This window comes from Achroia grisella, unplaced genomic scaffold (genome assembly GCF_030625045.1).
Source record: "Achroia grisella isolate CSIRO2021 unplaced genomic scaffold, CSIRO_AGI_Agris_v1 utg507, whole genome shotgun sequence".
In the NCBI taxonomy this organism is placed as follows: Eukaryota; Metazoa; Arthropoda; class Insecta; order Lepidoptera; family Pyralidae; genus Achroia; species Achroia grisella.
In genome coordinates this window covers 151,066-175,110 of record NW_026712901.1, presented here as the reverse complement: position 1 = coordinate 175,110, position 24,045 = coordinate 151,066, and the positions used below count along the sequence as shown (strand labels likewise).

Below are 24,045 nucleotides of genomic sequence, written 5' to 3'. Positions count from 1 at the left end.
CATTATCATCTATTTAAAAAAAATGAGGGATAAAGGGGATTGTTAGTATTGTGGTCTGATGACCCCATTTTTTTCACGGTATACGCCACTATACGGTGGCTGGGCACCATTGGAGGATAATAAAATGAGCCTGAGGTCATGTCAGTTAGCCCATGAATTTATTACGATGATTTTCAGGGGGCGGGTCCTCCTGAAAATCATCGTGGACGTCAACGTAGATAGCAATGGGATATGGCCCCATTGAGGTATTTTGAGCAATATACAAAATATTTTACCTCTTCATACGAGGAAAAAAATATTACGTTCGGTAACCCTAAACTGAACGCAATCCAAAACTTTAATTTGGAAACAAAACCAGACAAAGGCGATGATATTGCTTTCGCTTCTGTTTTTGAAATTTAGTAACTTAAACAAATATACTTTCACACCTCTCTTAAACTACTCGATGAACAAAATATAGGATTCTTCATTAGACCTGCTCAAAAACATGAAATAAAGAAATACTGAGATCACATTATTGCTATCTATAGCTCATGTTTTTTCTGATACCTTCCTATATATAGTACATGCATAAGTTTATGTATTTATGCATATATTATGTATATTTATTTATTAGTTTAGTAAATAAAAATTTGTAAGTAAAATGTGTTGTATGTTATCTATCTTATCTTTCCTATATACATATATATATATATATATATATATTGTTAATTTGTTTTTTGTAAAGGAAGAGTGTTTTAAAATGAAACTGTGACCTCTCCTCATGAAGCGTTTATTGCAACAACTTAACGTTTTTGAAATTACATAGGGGTGGAGTATCCACCCTTTTTATTGGTGCTCATATGTGTCGCGTGATGAGCGGTGCTTCTCACTGGTCGATTGACTGATGCCGTCATCGACGCTAGATTTGACGTCGACCAGTGGTGGTTGAGGATGGCGCCTGTGACTTTGAGCATTATACTACTCACAGCAGATTTGCTACTACTGTTTTAACATGCCCCCGGCCTTGGAAGGTTCCACTTTCAATTCTTCTTCTTCGTTCCAAAGAGGGCATATTTTAGAGAATGCCCGCCTAACGATGCCGGTCTCCGTCCTTATGTCGGCGACTCTTGATACCCCGTCTTTGCCCGGGAGAGTGGAAATGATGCGTCCTAAACGCCACTTTAATGGAGGTAAGTGGTCGTCCTTAATGAGCACTAAGGTGTTTGGTTTCAGGTCTGCTTGGCGAGTTTTCCATTTGTTCCTTATTTGCATCTCAGATATATATTCTTTGGACCACCTTGTCCAAAAATGTTGGCGTATTTGTTCTACCCGTTGATATCGTGTCAAGTTTGATGGCGTGAAGTCTTGAACATCAGAGCACGGCGGCGCAGTCAGCGGACGACCGACCAAGAAATGAGCTGGGCTTAAGGGATAATAGTCATGAGGATCTGTGGACATAGGACTAAGTGGACGGGAGTTCAAAACAGCTTCGACCTGTGTTAATACCGTATTGAACTCTTCATATGTTAAATGCAAGTTACCGACTACGCGTCGCAATACATTCTTGCATGAGCGTACACCACTCTCCCACAGACCACCCCAATGAGGAGAATAAGGAGGTATGAAATGGAATTTAATTTTTTGACTAATAGCGTAGTTAATAATATCTTGTGAACAATTAGAGAGAAAATTTTGAAATTCATTCATGAGTCCTACAAAGTTTCTGCCGTTGTCTGAAAACATGTCAGATGGTTTACCACGGCGAGAAATAAATCGTTTGAGAGCTAATAAATACGCATCTGTTGACAAATCACCTACCAATTCTAAATTAACTGCGCGAGTAGTAAAACAAATGAAAATTGCAACATATGCCTTTATAACGCGTGCTCCCCGGCCCTTGCGATTTAAAATATAAACCGGACCCATGTAATCGACTCCAGAACACATGAATGGAAATCCAGGGGTTACCCGTTGCACAGGAAGATTACCCATAAGAGGTGTTAGCGGTTTAGCACGAAAGCGAGCGCATCTAGCACAATTATGTACGGTTTGTCTGGCAATATTTCTCCCACCAATCGGCCACCATACCTCTCTTATCGCATACAAGAGAGCCTGTGGCGCTGCGTGCAGTAGACGTTTGTGTTCCGCACGAAACAGTAGTATGGTAAATTGATGTTTGCCTGATAATAATATGGGATGTTTTTTGTCGTAAGTAAATGAAGTAGAATTACTAAGCCGACCACCTACTCTAATTAAATTATTTTTATCTAGAAATAAATTTAAATTTGATAAATTGTGCGAATTATTTAATTGATTATTTTTTATTAATGTAGTGTAAATGTCAAAGTAGGATTCCAATTGAACAAAATGTATTAACCTTTGTTGTGATTCACTCAACTCATCGACACTCAGTACACCTGTCCGTTTATTATTTTTAATTTGTGTGTTATTTATGAAGCGTAAAATATACGCACAGGCGCGTATCATGCGATTGAGTTGTGAGAATCTATTAAAAGGAAACCAACTCAAATCTTGTGTTATGTGATAAATATGAACTGAATTTGATTTAACCTCGGGTAAATCAGACAACAGACGACCTGAACTGTCCTCATTCTCACTACAACAAATGGTTGATGAGTTATACTTTGAATCAATTAAAATAGGCGGTCCCTCCCACCATAAATCATTAGTGTGTAGTGTGTCTAAGTAGGCACCGCGGGATACTATGTCCGCTGGATTTTGGCTACCACATATATGCCGCCATGAATGATCGCGCGTTAACTCCTGTATTTCAACCGTCCTATTTTGTACAAATGGTTTTAACAAGTTAGGATTCATTCGTAACCAAGCGAGAACAATAGTCGAGTCGGTCCAAAAGACTATATTACTAAAATTACATCGTAGTGACTGTTTAATTTTTTCATATAGCCTAGCACCTAACAAAGCTCCGCAGAGCTCGAGACGCGGAATACTGGTGGGTTTTATAGGCGCGACCTTTCCTTTTGAACATAACAATCGGACTGTAATCTTATTATCGTTACCTATACTGCGCACGTATGCGCAAGCTCCATAAGCAACCTGTGATGCGTCTGTAAAAATATGCAATTCTATGCGTAATGAATTGTTACCTATTACGTGTCGCGGTATATTTATTTTCGTAAGTAATGGAATGCTATCAACAAATCGCAACCACTGGTGAGTGACGTCATTGGGTAGCGGTTCATCCCAGCCAACTTTCAATAACCATAGCCTTTGTAATAAAATCTTTGCGATAATTATAAAAGGACTAAGCATGCCTAACGGATCGAAAATTTTAGAAACCTTTGACAATATGACGCGTTTAGTTAATATTTCATAATCGATTTTGAATTCTGTACGAAAGTTAAATGTGTCAGATTGATTACACCAACCGAGGCCTAATGTTTTTTGGTGCACATTATCGCCGAGTGATAACTCCTTTGAAGCGTGTGAGTTATGTGATGGTGTTGATGACGAGTCCTCTTTGTAGTTAAATATCCACTTGCGTAATGGAAAGCAACCTGTCATCAAAATCCGACTAATCTCGTTACATGTGTGAGTTAAATTATCTTTGCTGTCAGAGTTACCAGTAATTAAATCGTCTACATAAAAATCCTCGCGTATAATTCTACTAATGTTTGTATTTGTAGTTGTAGACGCTAATTCTTTCAAACACCTAACGCTAAGAAATGGGGCTGATGCTGTGCCGTATGTCACAGTGTTGAGTTGGTATATACCTATCTCATCAGTGGGATTTTCGCGCCACAATATTAATTGTAGGTCACGGTGATCGTTATGTACCAACACTTGACGATACATTTTTTCGATGTCTGCGCATGCCACCCACCGATGTTGCCTAAAGCGTAATAATATGGCAGTTAGATCGCCTTGTATAGGTGCACCTACAAGTTGTAAATCGTTAAGCGATTTACCCGAGGTGGTACTTGCGCTTGCGTCGAATACAACCCGTAGTTTTGTTGTGGTACTATGGGCGCGAAAAACACCATGATGTGGCATTATGTAGTGTGGAGTATTGTATGTGTGTATTCGTGACATATGCCCCAGCTCAATGTATTCCCGCATAAATGAAATGTATAATTGTTTATAATCGGGTGTGCGTTGTAATCGTTTCTCAAGTGCATAAAATCGATTCAGTGCCTGAGAGTATGATTCACCTAATAATTTAGGACTATCCTTGAAAGGTATGCGCACACAAAACCTGCCTTCCTCTGTGCGCGTTGTGGTACTTGTAAAGCGTTCCTCACAAGCCCTTTGCTCAATACTGAGGACATTAGTGACCCTCGGTAATTCCTCAAGTTCCCAGAATTTACGCAACTGTGAGTCTAATGTGTGAGTAAAATTGCATGAAACTTGTGAGTATTTAGGAGTGTGCGTATATATAGGTCCCGAAATGATCCATCCTAATTTTGTGTTTTGTATAAATGGACCATTTTCAAGACGAATCTTTCCTTCATCAAGGAGATCCCAGAATAAATCGGCACCCAATAGGATGTCGACCGATTGTGACTCGAAATATTTTGCGTCCGCTAACTGTATATGAGAAGGAATGCAAATATTACTTATATTTATTGATGTTGATGGTAACTTTGTTGTTATATGTTGTAGCACTAAACATTGAATATTGGTAGTATAGGAGCTACACAGGGACCTGATATTGATGTTACAAGTCTGTGTGCACTGTGTAACGGCGCTGCCTACACCCTTTATGTTATAAGTGGACTGTATTAATTGTGCGTTTATTTTATTGCATAATGATTGTGTTATGAACGACCGCTGACTACCGCTATCGAGAAGCGCGCGGACGCTGATATAGTTTTTACTTTTGTCCCGTACGCCAAGAACTGCAGTAGATAGCAAGACCGGTTCACTATTAGTCGACACCTGTGCATGCGATTTGTTATCTAATGTGAATAACGTTAAAGCGTTATTTTGCGTGCCTCCATCAGTAACCTCTCGTTGCAAGTGTGTGTCATCTCGATGTAATAGTGTATTATGTTTACACGAACAGTGCCGACATGGACCGAATCGACAGTCAGTAGCCGAGTGTCCTAAGCGTAAACAGTTCTCGCATAATTTATTTTGTGTGACTATTTTACATCTATCTAAAACTGATAGATTTAAAAACTGCTGGCATGAATATAATGGATGTTTGGAATGACACATAGGGCAGGATTTGTAGTGTGTAATTGTATTTTGTTGTGGTTTATTTGTGGACATGGAAGAAACGTTACAGTGTATCTTTTGCGACTGATTAATGTGTTGTTTTTTAATATTATTGTGCATCGGTTTGTTTGACGCTATTAACGTTTCTAACATGTCCGCCCTACGACCAACGAAATCAAGCAAATTTTGAAGTTTCAACCGACATTGAGAATCACTGGTGTTAATTGAAAATAATAGTGTTTTGTGTTGCTCCCATTCGCGTTCTGTGATGGGATCGAATTTTGAAACGATTATATAAATAATTAGTGTGTCCCAATGTTCAGTAGGCTCACCGAGAATTTTTAATGCGCGTATATTCTTAAGTACAGTGTCGATAAGCTTTCTCAATAACTCTGGTGATTCCTTTGTCAATGGTTGGATTGAAAATAATGCTTTAACGTGGTTATGAATAAGTAATCTATTATTATCATACCTATTTACGAGTAACTCCCATGCAACGGAATAGTTAGCTGCAGAAAACTCTAGTGAGTCTATAACTAATTCAGCGCTACCCTTCAATGATGATTTTAAATAATGAAATTTTTGTATTGCGCTTATTTCTTTGGAGTTATGTATTAGTGATAGGTAACAATCCCTATACTCCAGCCAATTTTCAAAGGAACCGTCATAGGAAGGTAAAGATAAGGTCGGCAATTTCATTAAATTAAGAGATCCTTTATGAGAATCTTCGGTAGATTTGTCACCAGATAGCAACTCATCAGCCCTAGCAATCACACCGTAATAATTTGTTTCAAATTCTTCCCTATGCTCTAATTGTTCATCGATATCATCAGAATACTCTTCAATTTTAGACTGAACTTCATTAAAATCGGTTAATAGAGAAGATGCGCCTTGTATGCGTAATTTGAATTCGGCTTTTTTGAATGAAGACGGTTGTAAAAGGACTGATTCTATGTATTTATCCAATTTTGTTAGCCTACCTTTAATGACGCCTCTTTTGCGTATATATAGACTTAATTCACTAGTTTTATTAGGAGATCTAGTAGGGGATTTTACGGGAACTGATAAATTAGCCTGATCCATCATTGGGGTTGTGTGGTATGAATATGGAGTACTCACGTTTGCGAAATTTGAAGCGTTGACCGTTGACTGTAGTCACTAGCACCGATCGTAATTTGCGTGAAGTATTAACACACGACACTAGAAACGTTGAAAAAACAGTATTAACACAGGTGAAGAGGAAGGTTGAGGGATATCTTGGCTGGTACGTCTTACCGAACTGCGCTTTATTGATGATGTTCGATATACTGATGTGCTGTTGCTGCCTTTTATCCAACAATTGTCCTCCTCTGGTTGCTGGTTGATGAAGATCCGGGTACGAAGGTCCAAGAAATTATGTTAATTTGTTTTTTGTAAAGGAAGAGTGTTTTAAAATGAAACTGTGACCTCTCCTCATGAAGCGTTTATTGCAACAACTTAACGTTTTTGAAATTACATAGGGGTGGAGTATCCACCCTTTTTATTGGTGCTCATATGTGTCGCGTGATGAGCGGTGCTTCTCACTGGTCGATTGACTGATGCCGTCATCGACGCTAGATTTGACGTCGACCAGTGGTGGTTGAGGATGGCGCCTGTGACTTTGAGCATTATACTACTCACAGCAGATTTGCTACTACTGTTTTAACATATATATATATATATATATCCTCATATCTTCTCTTTTCCAGGTTGTCTGTAAGAGATTGCTTGTAGTGATAACACCGACTTTTATTGTTACTATCTTACTTACTTTCATTATTGTTGTATTATTTATCTGCGCTTATGCACAGAGTAATAGAGAAGAAGTAATAAAGAGAAAATAGAGATATAAAGAGTAATAATTATTATTCTTTTGTAAATAAGGCATATAAGTTGATAGATACGATAAGAGAACAGAAAATGTTGAAACAAATGTCTATATAAGAAGAGCAGTGTATTCTCAATAACCGTGACTATTTTTTTTATATCTACGATGATGGCAAGCATACGGCCCGTCTGATGGTAAATGGTTATCATAGCCTATGGATGTCTGTAACACCACTGATGTCACCTGATACCTGTGGTATGTGTTGTCGTTCTTAAGAAATCTTAACATAAACTTCATAAAAAACTCCATGTTGCACTCTCTCGAAAAAACCTCTGCAGGTAGTCCATTCCACAATCTATATGTACGCGGAAGTAAGGTCTTCTGAAACCACACTTTGCTAGACCACTAACACCTACTTTTCAAAATTAATCTAAACAAACAGCAACACACACACTCCGGTATACAGTTTGCTCTTTATATGATTTGAACATAATCATAACGTGAACTCGGAACGTAGCGATAAATTATTGTACCCCTAACTATATAGGTCTTGTGAGCGTAATACAAACGGGAAATAATACCTCTAAACAATTCACACAACGCCATCTAGTCCCAAGCTAAGTAAAGCCTGTGTTATTAGTACTAAATGTCTGATATAAATACATAAATACTTTGTTTTTGTAAATACTTTAATTAGATTATATAGAAAATAATCAGACAAACAATAATGCTTATGGATAGAAATGTTTGTATCGTGCGAGAAATCGCATCCACGGACGTCGGAAGTAAAGCTGTGTGCTAAACCAGTAGATCACCGAAGCCATCGAATTCCAGCCCGCTAGAGAAATGAAAAGAGGATCTATGATTAACAAAATGAGATAGAATTAGACGGCAATATTTAATATTGTGTATTTTGTAAGGCTGCTAATATACAGTCGATTGATCGAAGTTGCACTAATACAACTAGCGCCGCCAAACTACAATGAAAATGTGACGTCGTAATCAAAGGGTTGGTGCATTCCATAATCCCACAACCGGGACCCTTTGGAACATTAGCATTAATTTAGTATTATAACTAACCGACTGTATATCAGTCGCCTAATGCGTTTGTAAGGGTAAAAATGTTTAGATACACTAATTGTAAACAAAACCTAACATATAGGCACATTCAATGCTATTTTTATGTTAGTATTTTCCGCATAAAAATATTTTAAAATGCAGATACACAGCCTATATTGATATTATATGGGCTTATCCGTTACAAATAAAGGAACATAATACAAAAAATGTAATCATTCCTCTTTTCGATACTAATTTAGATAGATACATAACGTTAGCATTTCCGTTTAATCTCATTCTTGAACAATACAGTGAGAGATCTCTCGTCGTATTTATATGGAAATTTCGACGAGGAACAATGCTCCCTAACTTTATGCACTATTTGTTGAATACTAATTCTATGTTCTCTAATTGTATATTTACTTATAGTCGTACTTCAAGTTTTCGTTTGTTCAAACTAGGACTGTTAGTGGTACGTAATCGATGTTCCCAGTTATATATTGGAATGATAATATTAACTATGAAGTGCGACTGTTATTTTTCTACGTTTTACTGCACCAATTACATTACAAAAAAGTGGTAAATATACTATATATAATTTATCTCATGACGGAAGAAGGGGCAGAGGTAGGGCACCTGCAAGTTGGACTGATCCTGTACGAGAGGCCGTCAAACGAAATATACAGTCGGCGGTCCACTTAGCACAAGATAGAAATACCTGGAGAGTTTTGGTTGGAAGAAGCATTCCTGGTGGTCACGACCCTCAGTCTGGAGGAATCGACAAGGAAGAAAAATTTATGTCAATTGATACAAAAGGCTGTCTTATCGCTAAGCAATCTCTTCCAGACTACCTTTGGGTGGATAGGGAAAGTAAAAATAAGAAATAGTTAGGTCACGCACGTAATAAACAAAATAATTTATGCGTTTGTATCATAATCATGATAATGTGGTATAATAATAATGATAATAATCAAAATCATTTTTCGTTCGAACGTTAAAGACGCACGGAGCGCCTATTATCGAAGGTTTGGTTGAGGACAGAATTTCTCTGGGTAAATCAGCAATGAGATGGACTGACGTGAAATCAGTACCAGCAGTCCATTCTACAATGTTCTCGTGCAGCCAAAAAAAAACCATACCAGATAGAGGCAAATTGGGAGGAGTTCTGTCATCAAGGAGGACAATGAAGAGATACCATCATAAAAGCCACGACCATTCTGCCAAGAGTGAACGACTGAAGAAGAAGTCAAAATTAAAGTTGGGTTGATTTAGAGTTGAGATTACGATTAACGAAGTGGACCTCCACGCGGTCGCAATGGAAGCTGTTGTAGTTACTTTATATAAATAAAAATATTTGCGTATTAATTTTGGTCTAACTGACATGACTTGAAACGTACGGACCTCCATTCCGCCAACCATACTTCCTAATAGATATAATCTTTAATTAAATAAATTCAAAGAAAATACAAATGCTAATGTGTGTTTGTTACCTTTACTGAATAAGATATTGCAATGAACAAATTGAATTGATTAAGTTCATCATTCGTTCAAATAAATATTCAGTAAAGTAAAGTTAACAAATACACTAACAAATTATTTAATAATACAATTATTTTTATTACAAGTTTACTTTCACTACGTTCAAAAATACCATTCTGATCATCTGGATGACTGGCGTTCCTCCACAGTATATTATTACTGAGACTTTTTACCACTCACAACCACATTGTGAAATCACCTTCCAGCTAATATTCAATCCACTCCTAATCTGATACGATTTTGAAACCTACAAGAAAAGGGCATATTCCTTCATAAAAGGCCAACAATGCAACTGGAATTCTCCTGGTGTTGCGAGTTGATGAGCGGCGGTAATCACTTACCATCAGATGAGCCGCAAGCTCGTTTATTTCCTATGCTATAAAAAAAGTTGTGTACCGAAAAAACTCCTGGGGCAGCGAAATAAGAGCCCTTATCAAGTCTAGTGCGAGAAACGACAAATTTTAATTGCAATTTAAGAACTCGCCGAGATGAGACGCCAAGCCAAAAAAATGGTATAATTCAAATTAACCCAATTAACTTGTTTCCTAATGAACTTACTCGCTTTTGGCAGATATAACTTGGGGAAAAAACGAACTCGCCCGAAGTTTGGCCGCTTTAACGGGGAACGTTTAGGTTGTTTTAATCGTTGAAACAACCTAAATGTTCGCTAAATATTTCCCATATTTTTCGTTTACTAAGAGTCAATATTTTTTGGTTTTATACAATTCAGTCAATTTAATATATCGAAATACTCAATGGTCTAGGTTTAGCATACCGCTCTACCGATGATAGCGGGTTAGATTCTTAAACGATACAAATATTTGTTTTCATGAGTATGTTTTATTAATAGAGTTAAAGGGGTCTTAATATGTTTTTTTTCTTGATGTCTACTAAACGCGAACGTTTTAAAATAAGTATGAGTTTGTTTGTTCCTATTCACCCAGTTGTTTAATATGTACTTACTTTGCCGATGATTTGTCCGCGTTACTTAAGCTTTAAAAAATAGTTCATGTACTCTTAGAAAAAGGAACAAACAGATAGAAAGACAAACTTTCGCTTTTATATTGTCGCTGCTTTGTTCGCATTTTTTTAGGTAAGAATAGCCTATGTACCCTAAGAAAAAGGGACAAATAGACAGAGAGACAATTTTTCGCTTTTATAATCTATACGTAGATATGTATATAAAAAAGATACAAGATTTTTGTTTCGATCTGTTATTTAGTACCTATAGGGGAGAAGCAGGCAGCTCTGAACGTAGTATGTTCTAAGCAACACTTGACCGGAACTCGCTTTTTAAACTGCCAGTAATAAACCGGGATAATTGCAATAGCTCGCATTTTATTGCTAGTTTCCTTCGTACAGGAATGTTGTAAGAATACTGTAATATTTGTAATACTTTACGCGCAAACCAGCGTTATTGCAATTATAGCGTCGATATTGTTCCATATCATATAGTAATAGAAATAGTAATATGTATTGTTATGTATAAATTAGAAACATTTTACAAAAGTTATGTTTATTATAAGTAATATTATGTTATCTGTGGTTATAAGCTATGGAAGAGTGGAGCCTCCTGTTGTAGTAAAATCCTCCTGAATGTAGGAAAATTGTGTTACCTAAATATAGTAATTTTGAATTTTGAATGTGGAAATTTGAATTTTTAATTTTGATTTTTATTGATGCTGGCAGCTTGTCTACCATTCTTTTTATAAAGCTTGTATCTTTGATATCTGGTTTTTATATGTCACTTTTGACTAGTTACTTTTTCGCTGTGAGCCCTTTTGGTAAATATACACATTAATTACAATTATTAAACATTTTTATTAGTAGTTGTTGTGTTCCTGCTCTAGTTACATGTGTATTATTATATACTGTATTGCTGGCAATGTACCATATCAGGTTGATCCCCACGCGGTTCATAGAAACCATCATGTTAAATTCCCGGTGAACTTGTCACGATGGCCTGACTTACCTGACCTCATACTCATCACTATCATCCTCTACTGGTGCCCCGCCAGTGCATACCGTTAGCGCAGGCGGGTGCACCATTACATTATCATCCGTTATAAAGTTATCCGTAACAAGCTGACCCGCGCAACTGCGTTTGAATCACAGTTACTTGACATTTATATTTCGCCCAATTTACATAATATCTTTTTAAATTATGGCTTATGTGTTATGTGATGTGTAAGCTAAATTAGTGTAAAGTTTCATCAAAGTCCATTTAGTAGTTTTTGCATAAAAGAGTAACAGACATTATTCTTTATTAAACTACAACATTCTAGGTAATATTATATATTGATAACTTTCTTTTCAAATAACTGTTTAAATGTTATAACTTACCTGCTATTTTCACCTTTTCTGTACTAACGAAACAAAAAAATAAGTGACACCCCTGTCACGGCGCCGACCGCGAAGTGTCAGCCCTGGCAGACTGATAAATGACCCTGGCGAGCGGGGGGGTTAGTAGAGGGGGAGGGAGAAACACCTGACATCATCCTGTATCTCGTGATATTGTACACTTTAATAGTTTTCGACCGACTTGAAAGACGAATTTTTCATTAGCACATTTCAATAGCATATGAATATAATCCATAATAATAATAATAATCTCAGGACAATTCACACAGCGCCATCTAGACCCAAGTTAAACTAGCTAGAGCTTGTGTTATGGGTACTAGATAACTGATACATATATACATAGATTTTTTTTTGTAAATACATACATAATATAATAATAAGAATAATAAAAATAATAATAATATCAGGGTTTTAGATTTCTAGAGTTTTGAGAATTCGCCATACTCAATTCTAGAGTTTCTAGAGATGTTCGAAAAAATATATATATATTTGACACAAAAACAAAGTAGATATTAAATATAACAAACCGGTTATTAAGTATTTATTAAAAAAAAATTAAATTCACACACAAATATTAGTACTGTGCGAGGAATCGCAACCGCGACCATAAGGCGTAAGGTGTTCTAAACCGTTAGACCACTGAGGGCATCTGTCTGTTTGTTACCTTTTGACGAATAAACGGTTAAACGAATCTTAATATAATTTGATATGAATAAGATATATTGTTCCCGTTCTTGTGACATCACTGTGGGGCTCATAAATAAGCTCAGAGTCACTCAGATAGCAATGGAGAGGGCTATGGTTGAAGCTTCTCTGCGTGATCGAATCAGTAATGAGGAGAATCCGCAGAAGAACCAGAGTGACCGACATAGCCCGAAGAATTGCGAATATCGGGGCGAATATGGGCAGGGCACATAGCTCGTAGGATTGATGGCCGTTGGAGCAGTAAAGCCATCGAGTGGCGACCGCGAATCGGAAAACACAACGCAGGAAGGCCTCCAGGAAGGTGGTCCGACGATCTGGGCAACATAGCTGGAAGGCCTTGGATGTGAGCAGCGCAAGACCGATCGTCGTGTAGATCTTTGGAGGAGGACTTTGTTCACCAGTGAAAGTTTTCCGGGCTGATGATGATCACTATGATGACCTATATTATTCATCTAAAAAAAATTTAAGTCGCAGGTAGGTTGAAATGAGTATTAATTTGACGTTTTTACAAAAAAAGCATCATAATTTATAAAAAGAGCCTAATCAGCTGTTGGACTATTAAACACCAACTGTAGGGACGGTAATGGCGGACTAGAGGGTAATAATTCTCCCCTATCTATTGCCTAAAGATTTCTCTCACCTGCCATCCAGGGAGGGATGTTTTTCCTCCGTCCCTGTAATTAATGATAGCCCATTATTCTAAGCTTGCACTTGCCGAGTTCTACGCATAGCAAGGGTGTAGTAAACCGTAAATAACCAGTTAAATGTATTTTCTTTCATTAACTGATGTATTTATAAGCAATTATATAAATAGCTGACCCGGGAAAAATAGTAGTTCCTTATAAATGGTTTCTAGTGAATATTTTGGTACCTAGTCCAATTAAAAATAGGGCTTAAAAAGAAGAGTTTATATGATTTATGAGCAATAAACACACAAAATTTCGTAAGAATCAGCCAAACCATTGGCTTGGCTCCTTTAGGAGGAGCTTTGTTACAAGCACTGTGACAAGAGATTTTTAAATATTGAATAGATAAACGACAAACATTATATTTCTATATAAATTAATCATATATCGATATTAAAAATAGGGATTAATGACATAAGGGGGTAAATGTGTCAGTGTTATAGTGCCACAATATGAATAATAAAAACATTGTTCACAATAAATAAAAAAAATTGGGATGGGTCACAATTAGTCGTATAAAATATAGATAACAACCTATTCTCAGATCTACTGAATGTACATATAAAATTATATCAAAATCGATCAAGCCGTTTGGGGGTATGGAAACTAACATTGCGACATGTGAATTTTATAAGATTTTAATTATTATACGTCAGGAACGAGCTTTTTAGATTTATGAAGAAAAGACAAAAATATCTTCAATCGTATATTTAAAGTCAAGCGAAGTAAAAATATACATATTACTCAAACATTGCAAATGAAATTTGTTACAAATGTTATTTTATCATGTCCTGTCACTTTCAGTTTGGCAACACTGTGATCGATATGAAGCCCGGATATTTGAGGGTAAAAATAGAAAGCAGAGGGGGAAATTGTAATAAAAACATCAAAACAAACCCTTACAGTGTCTCAAAGGTAAGTTTTCTTTGTATAACTGGAATGGAAAAGAAGCTGATGGTCCCCTGGTGGTAAGTGGTAACAGTTACCTACATACATGAACAGCACTATGATATCACGTAATCACGTGACGTCTGAAGTGTCCCACATGTATTGCCACTCTTGTTGATTAAAATACCATAATATCTAATAATAATAATATCTCAGGACAACTCACACAACGTAACTAGTCCCAAAATAAGCAGAGCTTGTATTATGGTTACTAAACTACTGATATGTGTATATACATAGATACGTTTTTTTAAATATTTGCATAACATACATAAAAAACATCCAGATCACAACAGATACAAACAAGCATACTCATGAATACAAATGTTTATATCATGCGAGGAATCGAACCCGCGACCATCGAAAGTACAGTACTCTGAGGCTTGAACTTTATCTCAACTTTATTTTCAATTTTCAACCGAAATACAGTTGTGATAAAGGCTTTCAAAACAAGCAGATTATAATAGAAGACTGATATACCCATAGAGAACTTTGTATAAAGTGCACCCGCTAAAAATCCAACACCTATATATATATACCTTCTTAAGGGACTAGTTGAGCGAGTAACGATAATAGTTCTAACCTTTTCCTACGTAATCGAAATCCGTGATAAGAGTTGAAACGATTCTACATAAATACTATTATGTAAATCGCAGTTGCAATATGTTTACCCTTATCTTAATACCTGGGACAAACTGCTCCTGTTTCGGATATGTACAGTCAACAGAAAAAATTACTCGATATTTGTAATTTAATGACAGAAAGTACTGTAATGTCATAACATTGTCACTTCAGTTAGCATACTAACTGAAGTGACGTCTTTTGGCTTTATATAAAAGACGTTGAGATGCTTGACTGGGTGTGAAGGAGAATATTAAAAATGAGTATCTATTTTTAATAGTGCCTCCCATGATCCCTTATACCTTCCATTTTTGGGCCGACCTCCATGGAAGCTATCATGGTATAATTCGAAGTGAAGTCAGTCATGTAATACGTTGGACCTGACTTGATGCTCATCATATCATCCTCCATTGGTACCCTATACTAGCTTATACCTTTGGGCAGGATGGTGCAGCATTCCATTATCGTTCATAAGTCATTCTCGTGAACGAGAGTATTTTTAATAATTTTATTAGTTTTATAGCGATATTATCATAAGTTAATCCGTTACCAGTTAACAAGTTAGCTTGTGTTATGGGTATTAGACTATTTGTAAGAGGCACTAATGAATGATGACGACTTAGGCTTTGAAGCCGGCTACCGCAATGGAAACCCCAAGTAGCGCCCGTGACTTGTGACACGGGTGTAGCTTTAAAAGGGCCTTTTAGAATGCATTAACACTCACCTTCACTACTTGCAGCTTCCCCCCAGGACCAAATAAGACCGGGATAAACCCATTCCTAATACAATTAACATTAGTATTCAAAACACAACCCGCACGCTCTGCGCTCGTCAACTGAATGCCGCGGCTCACCCAATGAAAGAGGATTATTCAACTACCAACCTCTATATTTATAGACCGAAGTCAGTGTAGTAGGTTGATGTATAAATACTAGATGGCGCTATTTACAATATTTGTAATAATCTTTATATTAGGTACTTACATTAGGTACTTCATTAGTATTAGCACAAACTACCTTCTTTTAATATCTTTTTAAAATATCGGATTTTTTTTACAATATTGAAATGAACTCTAACATATTGATATAAATATATTAAATCTATAGATACTTTGTTTTTTTTGTAAATACATACATAATATACATAGAAAACATCCAGACCGATATAAACTATCACAGTCATGAATACAAATACTTGTACTCTGTGTAAAATCTGACCCACGAACAGTTTAAAGCATTGTTAAACCGCTGGACCACCGAGGCTATCTAATCACTGACTAACTTCTAATCACTGATTAAATAAACATTACATTTTATAACTGCGCACTGCCATTAATAATTCATCAATCTCATCACAATGAAGTCTAAGATTTTGTGCAAACTTCCGTAACAATGAAAAGTTATTCTAAAAATTGTTTGCGGAATTTAATTTCGTTTTAATCAGGTTTTCATTTATAGAAACCTTAAACATTAATCTATACATATAAATAAAATTGCAGTGTCTGTTTCTAATATTGAAATAACCGTTTTTTACTACATGCATATAAATGAATATAAATACGGTACATACACCAAACTAACAATTTTTACAATTTTTATCTGTCTGTCTAACTTTTTGTTCCGGCTAATCTCTGATAATGCTGGACCTAATTTGACGGGACTTTTTTTGGCAAGTAGCTGTTGTAATGAGTCACTTAGGATACCTTTATTTTTGAAATGAATTTGAAAAATAAAATTATATTCCACGCTTACGAAGTCGCGGAAATAGCTAGTCTAGCTTACCAACAATAAATTGTTGGTAAATATACAATGCTGGAAATGACACAAAAGCATATTCTTTGTGAATCTATTTCAAATGACAAAATGTTCAATTAGTTCTTTCGGTCTAATAGTTAGTTCCAGTTTATAAAGGACTTTTTGTAGAAATAACATCACTTTTTGTCATATTGGCAACCCGTTTCATTAAACTGTTGAGCATTTTGACAAATGGAACATATTAGTTTTGTTTTATTGTTTCTTAATTGACCAGTTCCGGTGTTAGTTTTAAAGAAGAGACCCTAACAAATAACAAAAAATAATTAACTAAATTGTTATTTTTAGATGAAAAATATATTGTTGTAGACTGTTTTGCTGACGGTAGTTTTACATGTAGATTCATGTAACTGTTCTAATGCCTACATCTAAGGCATTCCATGCACGGTTAGCTTTGGGGAATTGGCAAATGATTGATGTTTACACTAAATACACACTCATATACATTTATATATATATATATATATATATATATATATATGAGGTACCTGTTGTCCAAGAAAAACATTCCTCTTTCATGCAAAAACTACTGATCTGATTTCGATGAAACTTTACAGTATATAAGTTCATTACAAATGAAAAGTCAATGCATATTCTAACCTATTAGCTTTTTGTATATGTTCTCTATATAAAATTTTGTTATTATTACTTTCAACTCACAAACTAAGCAATAGTACAAGTGCTATGGGTACTAGACAGCAGATAGAGATACTTAAATATTTAACAAATGCCTATCATCGTTCAATATAGTATAAATATAAGGTGTTAAAGCCAGGGCGAAGATTTGAGGGATGGTTGATAGATTTATAAGAAATCGATACTTAATACATAATCTGAATTTGTTTTTTTTTAACTTTATTTTTAATTATGTACCTATACTCGGCCTATTTATGCGGTCTAATTATGTACCTATATACTATATGTACTCGCCAATGCACATATTTATAGGCTGCTAGTTACAATTTAGTTTTTATATATAATTGTACATAAGGACTATCGTATTCCAAAAAATGTTACAAAAAACTCTGGTATTTTTGTTTGTATATAATTAGTTGTTTGTTCATCCCATTTTCTGCGTTACCTACATCTTTCAACGTCTGTCACTAAAATGGAAAACACGAAAATTGTGGCCGCCGAGTGGCTGTCCAAAGAACCCTTCCTTTGCCGCGAAAAAACAAAAATATTGTCTATTTCCTTGAGGGGTGCGGTCATTTATTATCTGTGAGGTGGACGAAGGCGTTGACACCTGGATACCCACAGATAATGTTAAATGAATAGCACTTCCGAATTAGATACGGCAGTTTTTCGAAACGTGTTTATTTTTGTTATTTTAACAACTTTAGTGGTTTGGTGGTTTAGCTCCTTACTTCTGATGGTCGCGGGTTCCATTCCTTGCACGAGCCAAACATTTGTATTATGTTTGTTTTATAGGCTTTATGGTTTTTCATGTAACTATAATTATATAAGTATTTACAAAAAAGTGTATTTAGTTTTGTTTGGCGGCTGTAATAGGCGACACTGAGGTATTCGATATATTAGAAAGTCTGTGCCGGTGATATTAATAATTATATACTCATACACAGTAGAGTAAAATTTCGTTTAAACAGAAATTGCGGGAACATTATTAAATTTGAAACTTTTTTTACTGTCTTTCTACCTTTTACACATCTTTCTGTTATTTCCCTATAGTTCTCTCTCTCTCTCTCTCTCTATATATATTCTTACTTTTAATTTCAATTAAAGTTAAATAAATAAAAATAAATATTGAGATAAAAATATAACTTCTTATATATTTGGCTGAGGCCCATACATATTAAAATACCTGTGGAAGCAAAGGAGAAAAATAGCAAAAAAGAAATACTATCATAATATTTATAACTTTATTGTGCGCAGAAAATTATTTACAAAAAAAAGAACTTAATATAAATGAGCTAACAAATCGCTTAAAGCAATCTATTACAGACAACTTTATGTGAATAACAACTATAACGGATCGGTGGACTGTATGGGTGTCTAAATGATGAAAACACGTAGTTTGCAATAATAATATATTAATATGTGCAATTGCGAACTATACGAAAGACAATGATAGAATAATTGAAATGTATCAAAAAACATGACGTATAAAAAGAACTGTTCTAAAAATATAGATTTAAAAATAATAAAACTATCAAAAGAGATTGCGGCGGCCGGTCGCCAACAACAACAACACTTTAATAGTTAACTTTTTCGTTACTAAAAAATATAATATCGTGTACCTTATTCTTTTTTATCCTTATATAATAAGTTACAATATCACTTACAATTCAAGTAGGTAATAAAAAATATATATATTTTTTTATTAATTGTCATTACGTTAACATATAATTATTTATTAAAATAACAAATAGCTATTATACCTATATAGTGCTGAAAAACGTAGTTTCTTGGGTCACCTTGTCAAAAATTTGTCAAGCGCGAAAGCCACTAATAAATTGAGAGTTCGGTCGAATAACGTAAAGGAGTTGTTATTTTATTTTATGTACAAGATATACGTTAGTATAATAATAATAATATCTCAGGACAATTCACACAGCGCCATCTAGTCCCAAGTTAAGCTGCCTAAAGCTTGTGTTATGGGTACTAGACAACTGATATGAATACATAGATATTTTTTATAAATACGTACATGATATAAATAGAAAACACCCAGACCGATACAAACAATCACACTCATGTATACAAATGTTTGTGCCGTGCGAGGAATCGAACCCGCGACCATCGGAACTAAGGCTATTCTGAATAGGTGTGCTATTTCCTATATCGGCTCATTCATACTCCTCTAGTATGCTTAGTCGTAAAACGTGCTGTACCATTTAAAACTAAGATGTCCATTGAGTTTACTTGTGGATCATTCGTGTTTGTTATCTCTTGAAAAACTTTAATTACACTTGCCTATGTTTTATTATGTTGGTTTACGACCGTATATAGAATAAATAAAAATAGTGAGTGGACTGTATTTTTTAATAAGAAAATAATTATTGGAAAAAGAAAGTGATATACGATTTCGCCCGGGAAGAACGCCTTCCACACTCCGAACACTCCAAAGTAAGCAATGCAGCACCAAACTTACTCACCTTTGCTCAGGAACGTCCCTATGTGTAACACGCTTTAGTTGCCATACACTTTAGACCGTAGATTTTTATAAAAACAATGATATTGCAATAATTAAATCAATAATTTTCTTGTTTTAAATAGTTAAAAATACGGTCCTTTTACTCCAGTTCTTATTTTCAATTTACTTTTTTTTCTATATTCGAAATTTAAGTGGCCACACAGTTTTATTTATGGCCAGTATTACCAAGCGCCCTTGGCTCTAGTAAGGTGATACAACCTGCTTGGCCTAAGTAATTTCGGAATACGGATCATATTAGTATGTTACTTATAAAGAAAGGAACCACAATCATTATCCAAAATTTATATTTATAAACATCTGTGTACACATATAATGTAAATTTGATAACGTGTGTTGATTCACGCGTCATTTTCTACTAAAGGTAATTTTGAGTTGGATAAAAAAGAAAACACAGTTGTACATTCATTAAGTTGTGATAATTAGTAGTACATTGGTTTTTAATCAATATATTCATCAGTCATTTAAATTAAGAGCAGAATTGATATTAATCTTGAAAATAAAATCTGTGAAATTTCCACTTCATAAATGAAAGAAACTGCATATATTTGCAGTTTAGAGTCAGAATATTTTAAAAGCAGGTACAGTACATTAGTATTTACATTTATTTAAAATAAAAACATGCAAAGATTAAATAAAAAGTACAATCAAATTAAAACGCATAAATAAGTTTGGTTTTTAAATATTTCTCCGAAACTGTGTTACCTAGAACACAGATAAAATAATATTACATAGCTAGAAGCGTTTTTCTATTTTCCTGTAATTTTTTAATAAGTTTTATGGATTGAAATATTTGTTTTATAAAACCTTCAGAGATAGGGATGGGCTGCCGGTCTTATTGCATGAAGTGATGAGGCACAGAGCGCCGGTGTTAGTTGGATGTGTTCGGTCTATTCATGTTCATTCTGTTTATGTACCTACTTACTTGTAATATAATAACGTTTATTTTATGTTCAGTGCAATGTATCTCTAGTTATATCGTGGATTACTATAATTAATAATAAGGCTAAGATTGGTAAAATTGTAAATGTAAATTAGTAATACAAGCTGTTGTTATCCCGGAAATAAATAAATAAAAAAAAATATATACTTTAACTAGCTATTTGCCCCGGCTTAGCCCAGGTGTACATGTATTATATATATAAATCTTCCTCTTGAATCACTCAATCTATTTAAAAAACCTTGCGTAGTTTTAAAGATTTAAGCATACATAGGGACAGACAGCGAGAGCGACTTTGTTTTATACTATGTAATAATGATGTTGATAATAGAATTGCAATATATTTATTATTCACGACTAAAATTTTGAATGTTAACGTACTAACATTTTTCTATTAATAAACTATTCTTCAGATTTGTTTTAGTACATATTTACATTAATATTATAAATCTGCAAAGTATATATGTATATCTGTTTGTTTATTACCTTTTCTCAAATAAATCTGTCCTCTTCTTACATTAAAGTGGAACGATTAGTAAAAAAATAATAATTAAAAAACATTTTTATTTCTGGAAGAGGGTCTTATGTTATTTGTATTTATATTATATTTCTACTTATATCAATTTCAGCATGTAACATCAGATATCATCAATAAATATCAGCTGACCATCTTTACAAAGAATAATGGCCAACAAATACTTCCTGCGACAAGTACGTAATTTTCTTTATTTTTTATCTAATCTCTTTTTTCCATAGATTCATAAAATTACTAGCTACCTGTACATGTACTATATATATAAACCTTTCTTTTGAATCATTTTAGCCATTGGTAAAAACTGTATTAAAATCCCTTGCGTAGTTTAAAAGATCTAATCGAAAAGACGGTGGAAGCGACTTCACTTCATTTTATACTATTTAATGATTAACATCCAATACTATCTGCTGTTTTATAACAGTGTTATAAAGTAGGCAAGGAAATAATAACTAGTAGACGTGTTCCAGAGTGGAAACCGCGAATTGGCAAACTTAGCGTATGACGGCCAACGGCTAGGTAGAGCGACGGCTTACGTAGGGTTGCAGGTAATAACTGGACGTGAAGGACTGAAGATCGTACCGAGTTGCGTGCCTTGGGAAAGACCTATGTCTAGAAGTTGACTGTAAAGGACTAATGATGATGATGATGAATAATGGTGATGTATATTTTCTGTTTTAGAGTTTTATTGCATTTGGCTTCATCACGCATGGATTTTGTGCAGGCATGGCGATAGTGTTTATTTCATCATTAAATTTAGCACTCCTATCGCCAGATGCTACAGAGATACGAGCTACGCCTGATCAGACTTCTTGGTTAGGTAATTAATTCATTATATACCTAATACTATTTTTTACCTCAATGGTCAAAGATATAGCCTGCATAAATCTCTGGGCAATTCACAGTCACATCTAATCCCAAGCTAAGCAGAGCTCGTGTTATGAATACTAGAAACTGATATAAATACTTAGATACATATGCAATAACAGATTACTAAAGACATGAGGAACGTATTAAAAAGCCCATAATTGCTGTAGTGCATTAAGAGTTTAGTTTATTAAACTTTATAAAACAAAAATAATTAACTATAAAAAAAGTGAACTGATTGTTTAAATTTAAAAATTAAAATACTTATTTTGTTCTTTCAGCTTCTTGCAATACCATCACAGGTTTGATCGGCTACTTTACAATCCCGCCAATAATGCAAAAATATGGCCGAAGAGTAATAAATATTGGTACAGCTGTCATTTACTCCATTGGCTGGTTAATTTATATCTTCGCCAATAATATATTGACCCTTTTTATAGCCAGATTAGTCCATGGAATATGTTTAGGAGCGATTTACATCAACTGTGTAATAGCGAGCGAATATTCCGACCCAAAACGAAGAGGTTATTTAGTGGCAATCAAAAAGATGTTTTCGTTAATAGGAGCTTTCTCTTGTCATGCCCTGGTGCTGTGTTGGACGTGGAGACAGATTGCTATATTTGCAATATTTCCAAATTTATTAATAATTATTAATGGCTTCTACTGGCCAGAGAGTCCGTCCTACTTGGCAATGGTAGGAAGATTCGAGGAGTGCAAATATTCCTTCTATTGGTTACACGGAAAATCCGTAGAGAAACAAAACGAATTGAAGATATTAATGGCCGCTCAGACTGAAAGAATCCTAAAGCATAATAGAAATAATTGTACTTCTCCAATAGAATTGTTATATGCATTTCGTGATAAAGTATTTCTAAAAGCATCTCTAGTGATGTCTGTATTGATATTTGCTGTAGATGTATCTGGAAGGTTATATCTTTTTACATATGTTATACAAATTATGAGAGAACTCGTGACCGACGAAGCGATTGCTGGTTACTGTACACTAATTGTTGATTTGTTCACAATAACCGGATCTATTATATCAGTTTTTGTTATACACAAATTGAAAAGGCGTACAGCACTTTTGTTTTCAGGCATTTTGACAGCTATACTAATGTTGTCAACAAGTTTGTTAATATTTTTAAAAGAACAATACAAAATACAATCATCACTAACGTGGATAATACTTTCTATTGTTATGTTACAAAATTTTGTATCTTACATAGGTTTTATACCAGTTACATATAATATTGCTGGAGAAATATTTCCTTTAGAATACAAAGGTATTGGATCGTCTGTTACTGGAATATCGTATATGTTATTTTATTTCGTAACTATGAAATTTACACCGTTTATTATAGATGGTACAGGATTACAAGGGATGTATTTAATATATGGGATATGCTTGTTATTATGTATACTTGTGTTGTATTTTATATTATTAGAAACTAAGGATAAGACATTGCAAGATATTGAAGATGAAATCAAAGGGGTGAAGAGGTCAGCAATAGAAATGAAACCGATGTTAGATGGAACCGTAAAACTGATTGCGTAATAGGTATTATTTTTGCAAGTAGTTTCGAAAACATACTATTAGATACACGATATTCAGTTGTGAATAATGAACACAATGAATGTGAATGCAGTAGAAGGATTCTTTATATTTTTAGATATGGGACATGAAACTGCAATAGACTTAAATATTACTAGCCAAACGGCACATTCTCACTAATGTAATCATTATAATGATCTATAATTTAATTGAAATAAATGC

General features: G+C 34.6%; 2 protein-coding genes across 2 annotated transcripts; one reads left to right on the top strand and one right to left on the bottom strand.

Annotated features, from left to right (window-relative positions):
- Nucleotides 1-838: 838 nt before the first annotated feature.
- Nucleotides 839-6,267, bottom strand: LOC131846236 (uncharacterized). Its single transcript, XM_059195492.1, has 2 exons — nt 2,880-6,267; nt 839-1,430 (listed from the first exon to the last, which is right to left on the bottom strand). The coding sequence occupies exons 1-2, from the start codon at nt 6,265-6,267 to the stop codon at nt 982-984; spliced, it is 3,837 nt and encodes a 1,278-aa protein (XP_059051475.1). The 3' UTR covers nt 839-981.
- Nucleotides 6,268-21,556: 15,289 nt separating this feature from the next.
- Nucleotides 21,557-23,826, top strand: LOC131846235 (facilitated trehalose transporter Tret1-like). Its single transcript, XM_059195491.1, has 3 exons — nt 21,557-21,583; nt 22,086-22,224; nt 22,553-23,826. The coding sequence occupies exons 1-3, from the start codon at nt 21,557-21,559 to the stop codon at nt 23,824-23,826; spliced, it is 1,440 nt and encodes a 479-aa protein (XP_059051474.1).
- The last annotated feature ends 219 nt before the right edge of the window (nt 23,827-24,045 follow it).

What these genes read in the sequence shown, in the direction of transcription:
- LOC131846236 (XM_059195492.1), bottom strand. Translation starts at nt 6,267, where the DNA reads ATGGATCAGGCTAATTTATCAGTTCCCGTAAAATCCCCTACTAGATCT. An exon ending in AATTAAACAGTCACTACGAT is followed by an intron (nt 1,431 to 2,879) that starts GTAATTTTAGTA and finishes CTATGTCCACAG; the next exon opens with ATCCTCATGACTATTATCCC.
- LOC131846235 (XM_059195491.1), top strand. Translation starts at nt 21,557, where the DNA reads ATGGCCAACAAATACTTCCTGCGACAA. An exon ending in ACAAATACTTCCTGCGACAA is followed by an intron (nt 21,584 to 22,085) that starts GTACGTAATTTT and finishes TTTCTGTTTTAG; the next exon opens with AGTTTTATTGCATTTGGCTT. An exon ending in TGATCAGACTTCTTGGTTAG is followed by an intron (nt 22,225 to 22,552) that starts GTAATTAATTCA and finishes TTGTTCTTTCAG; the next exon opens with CTTCTTGCAATACCATCACA.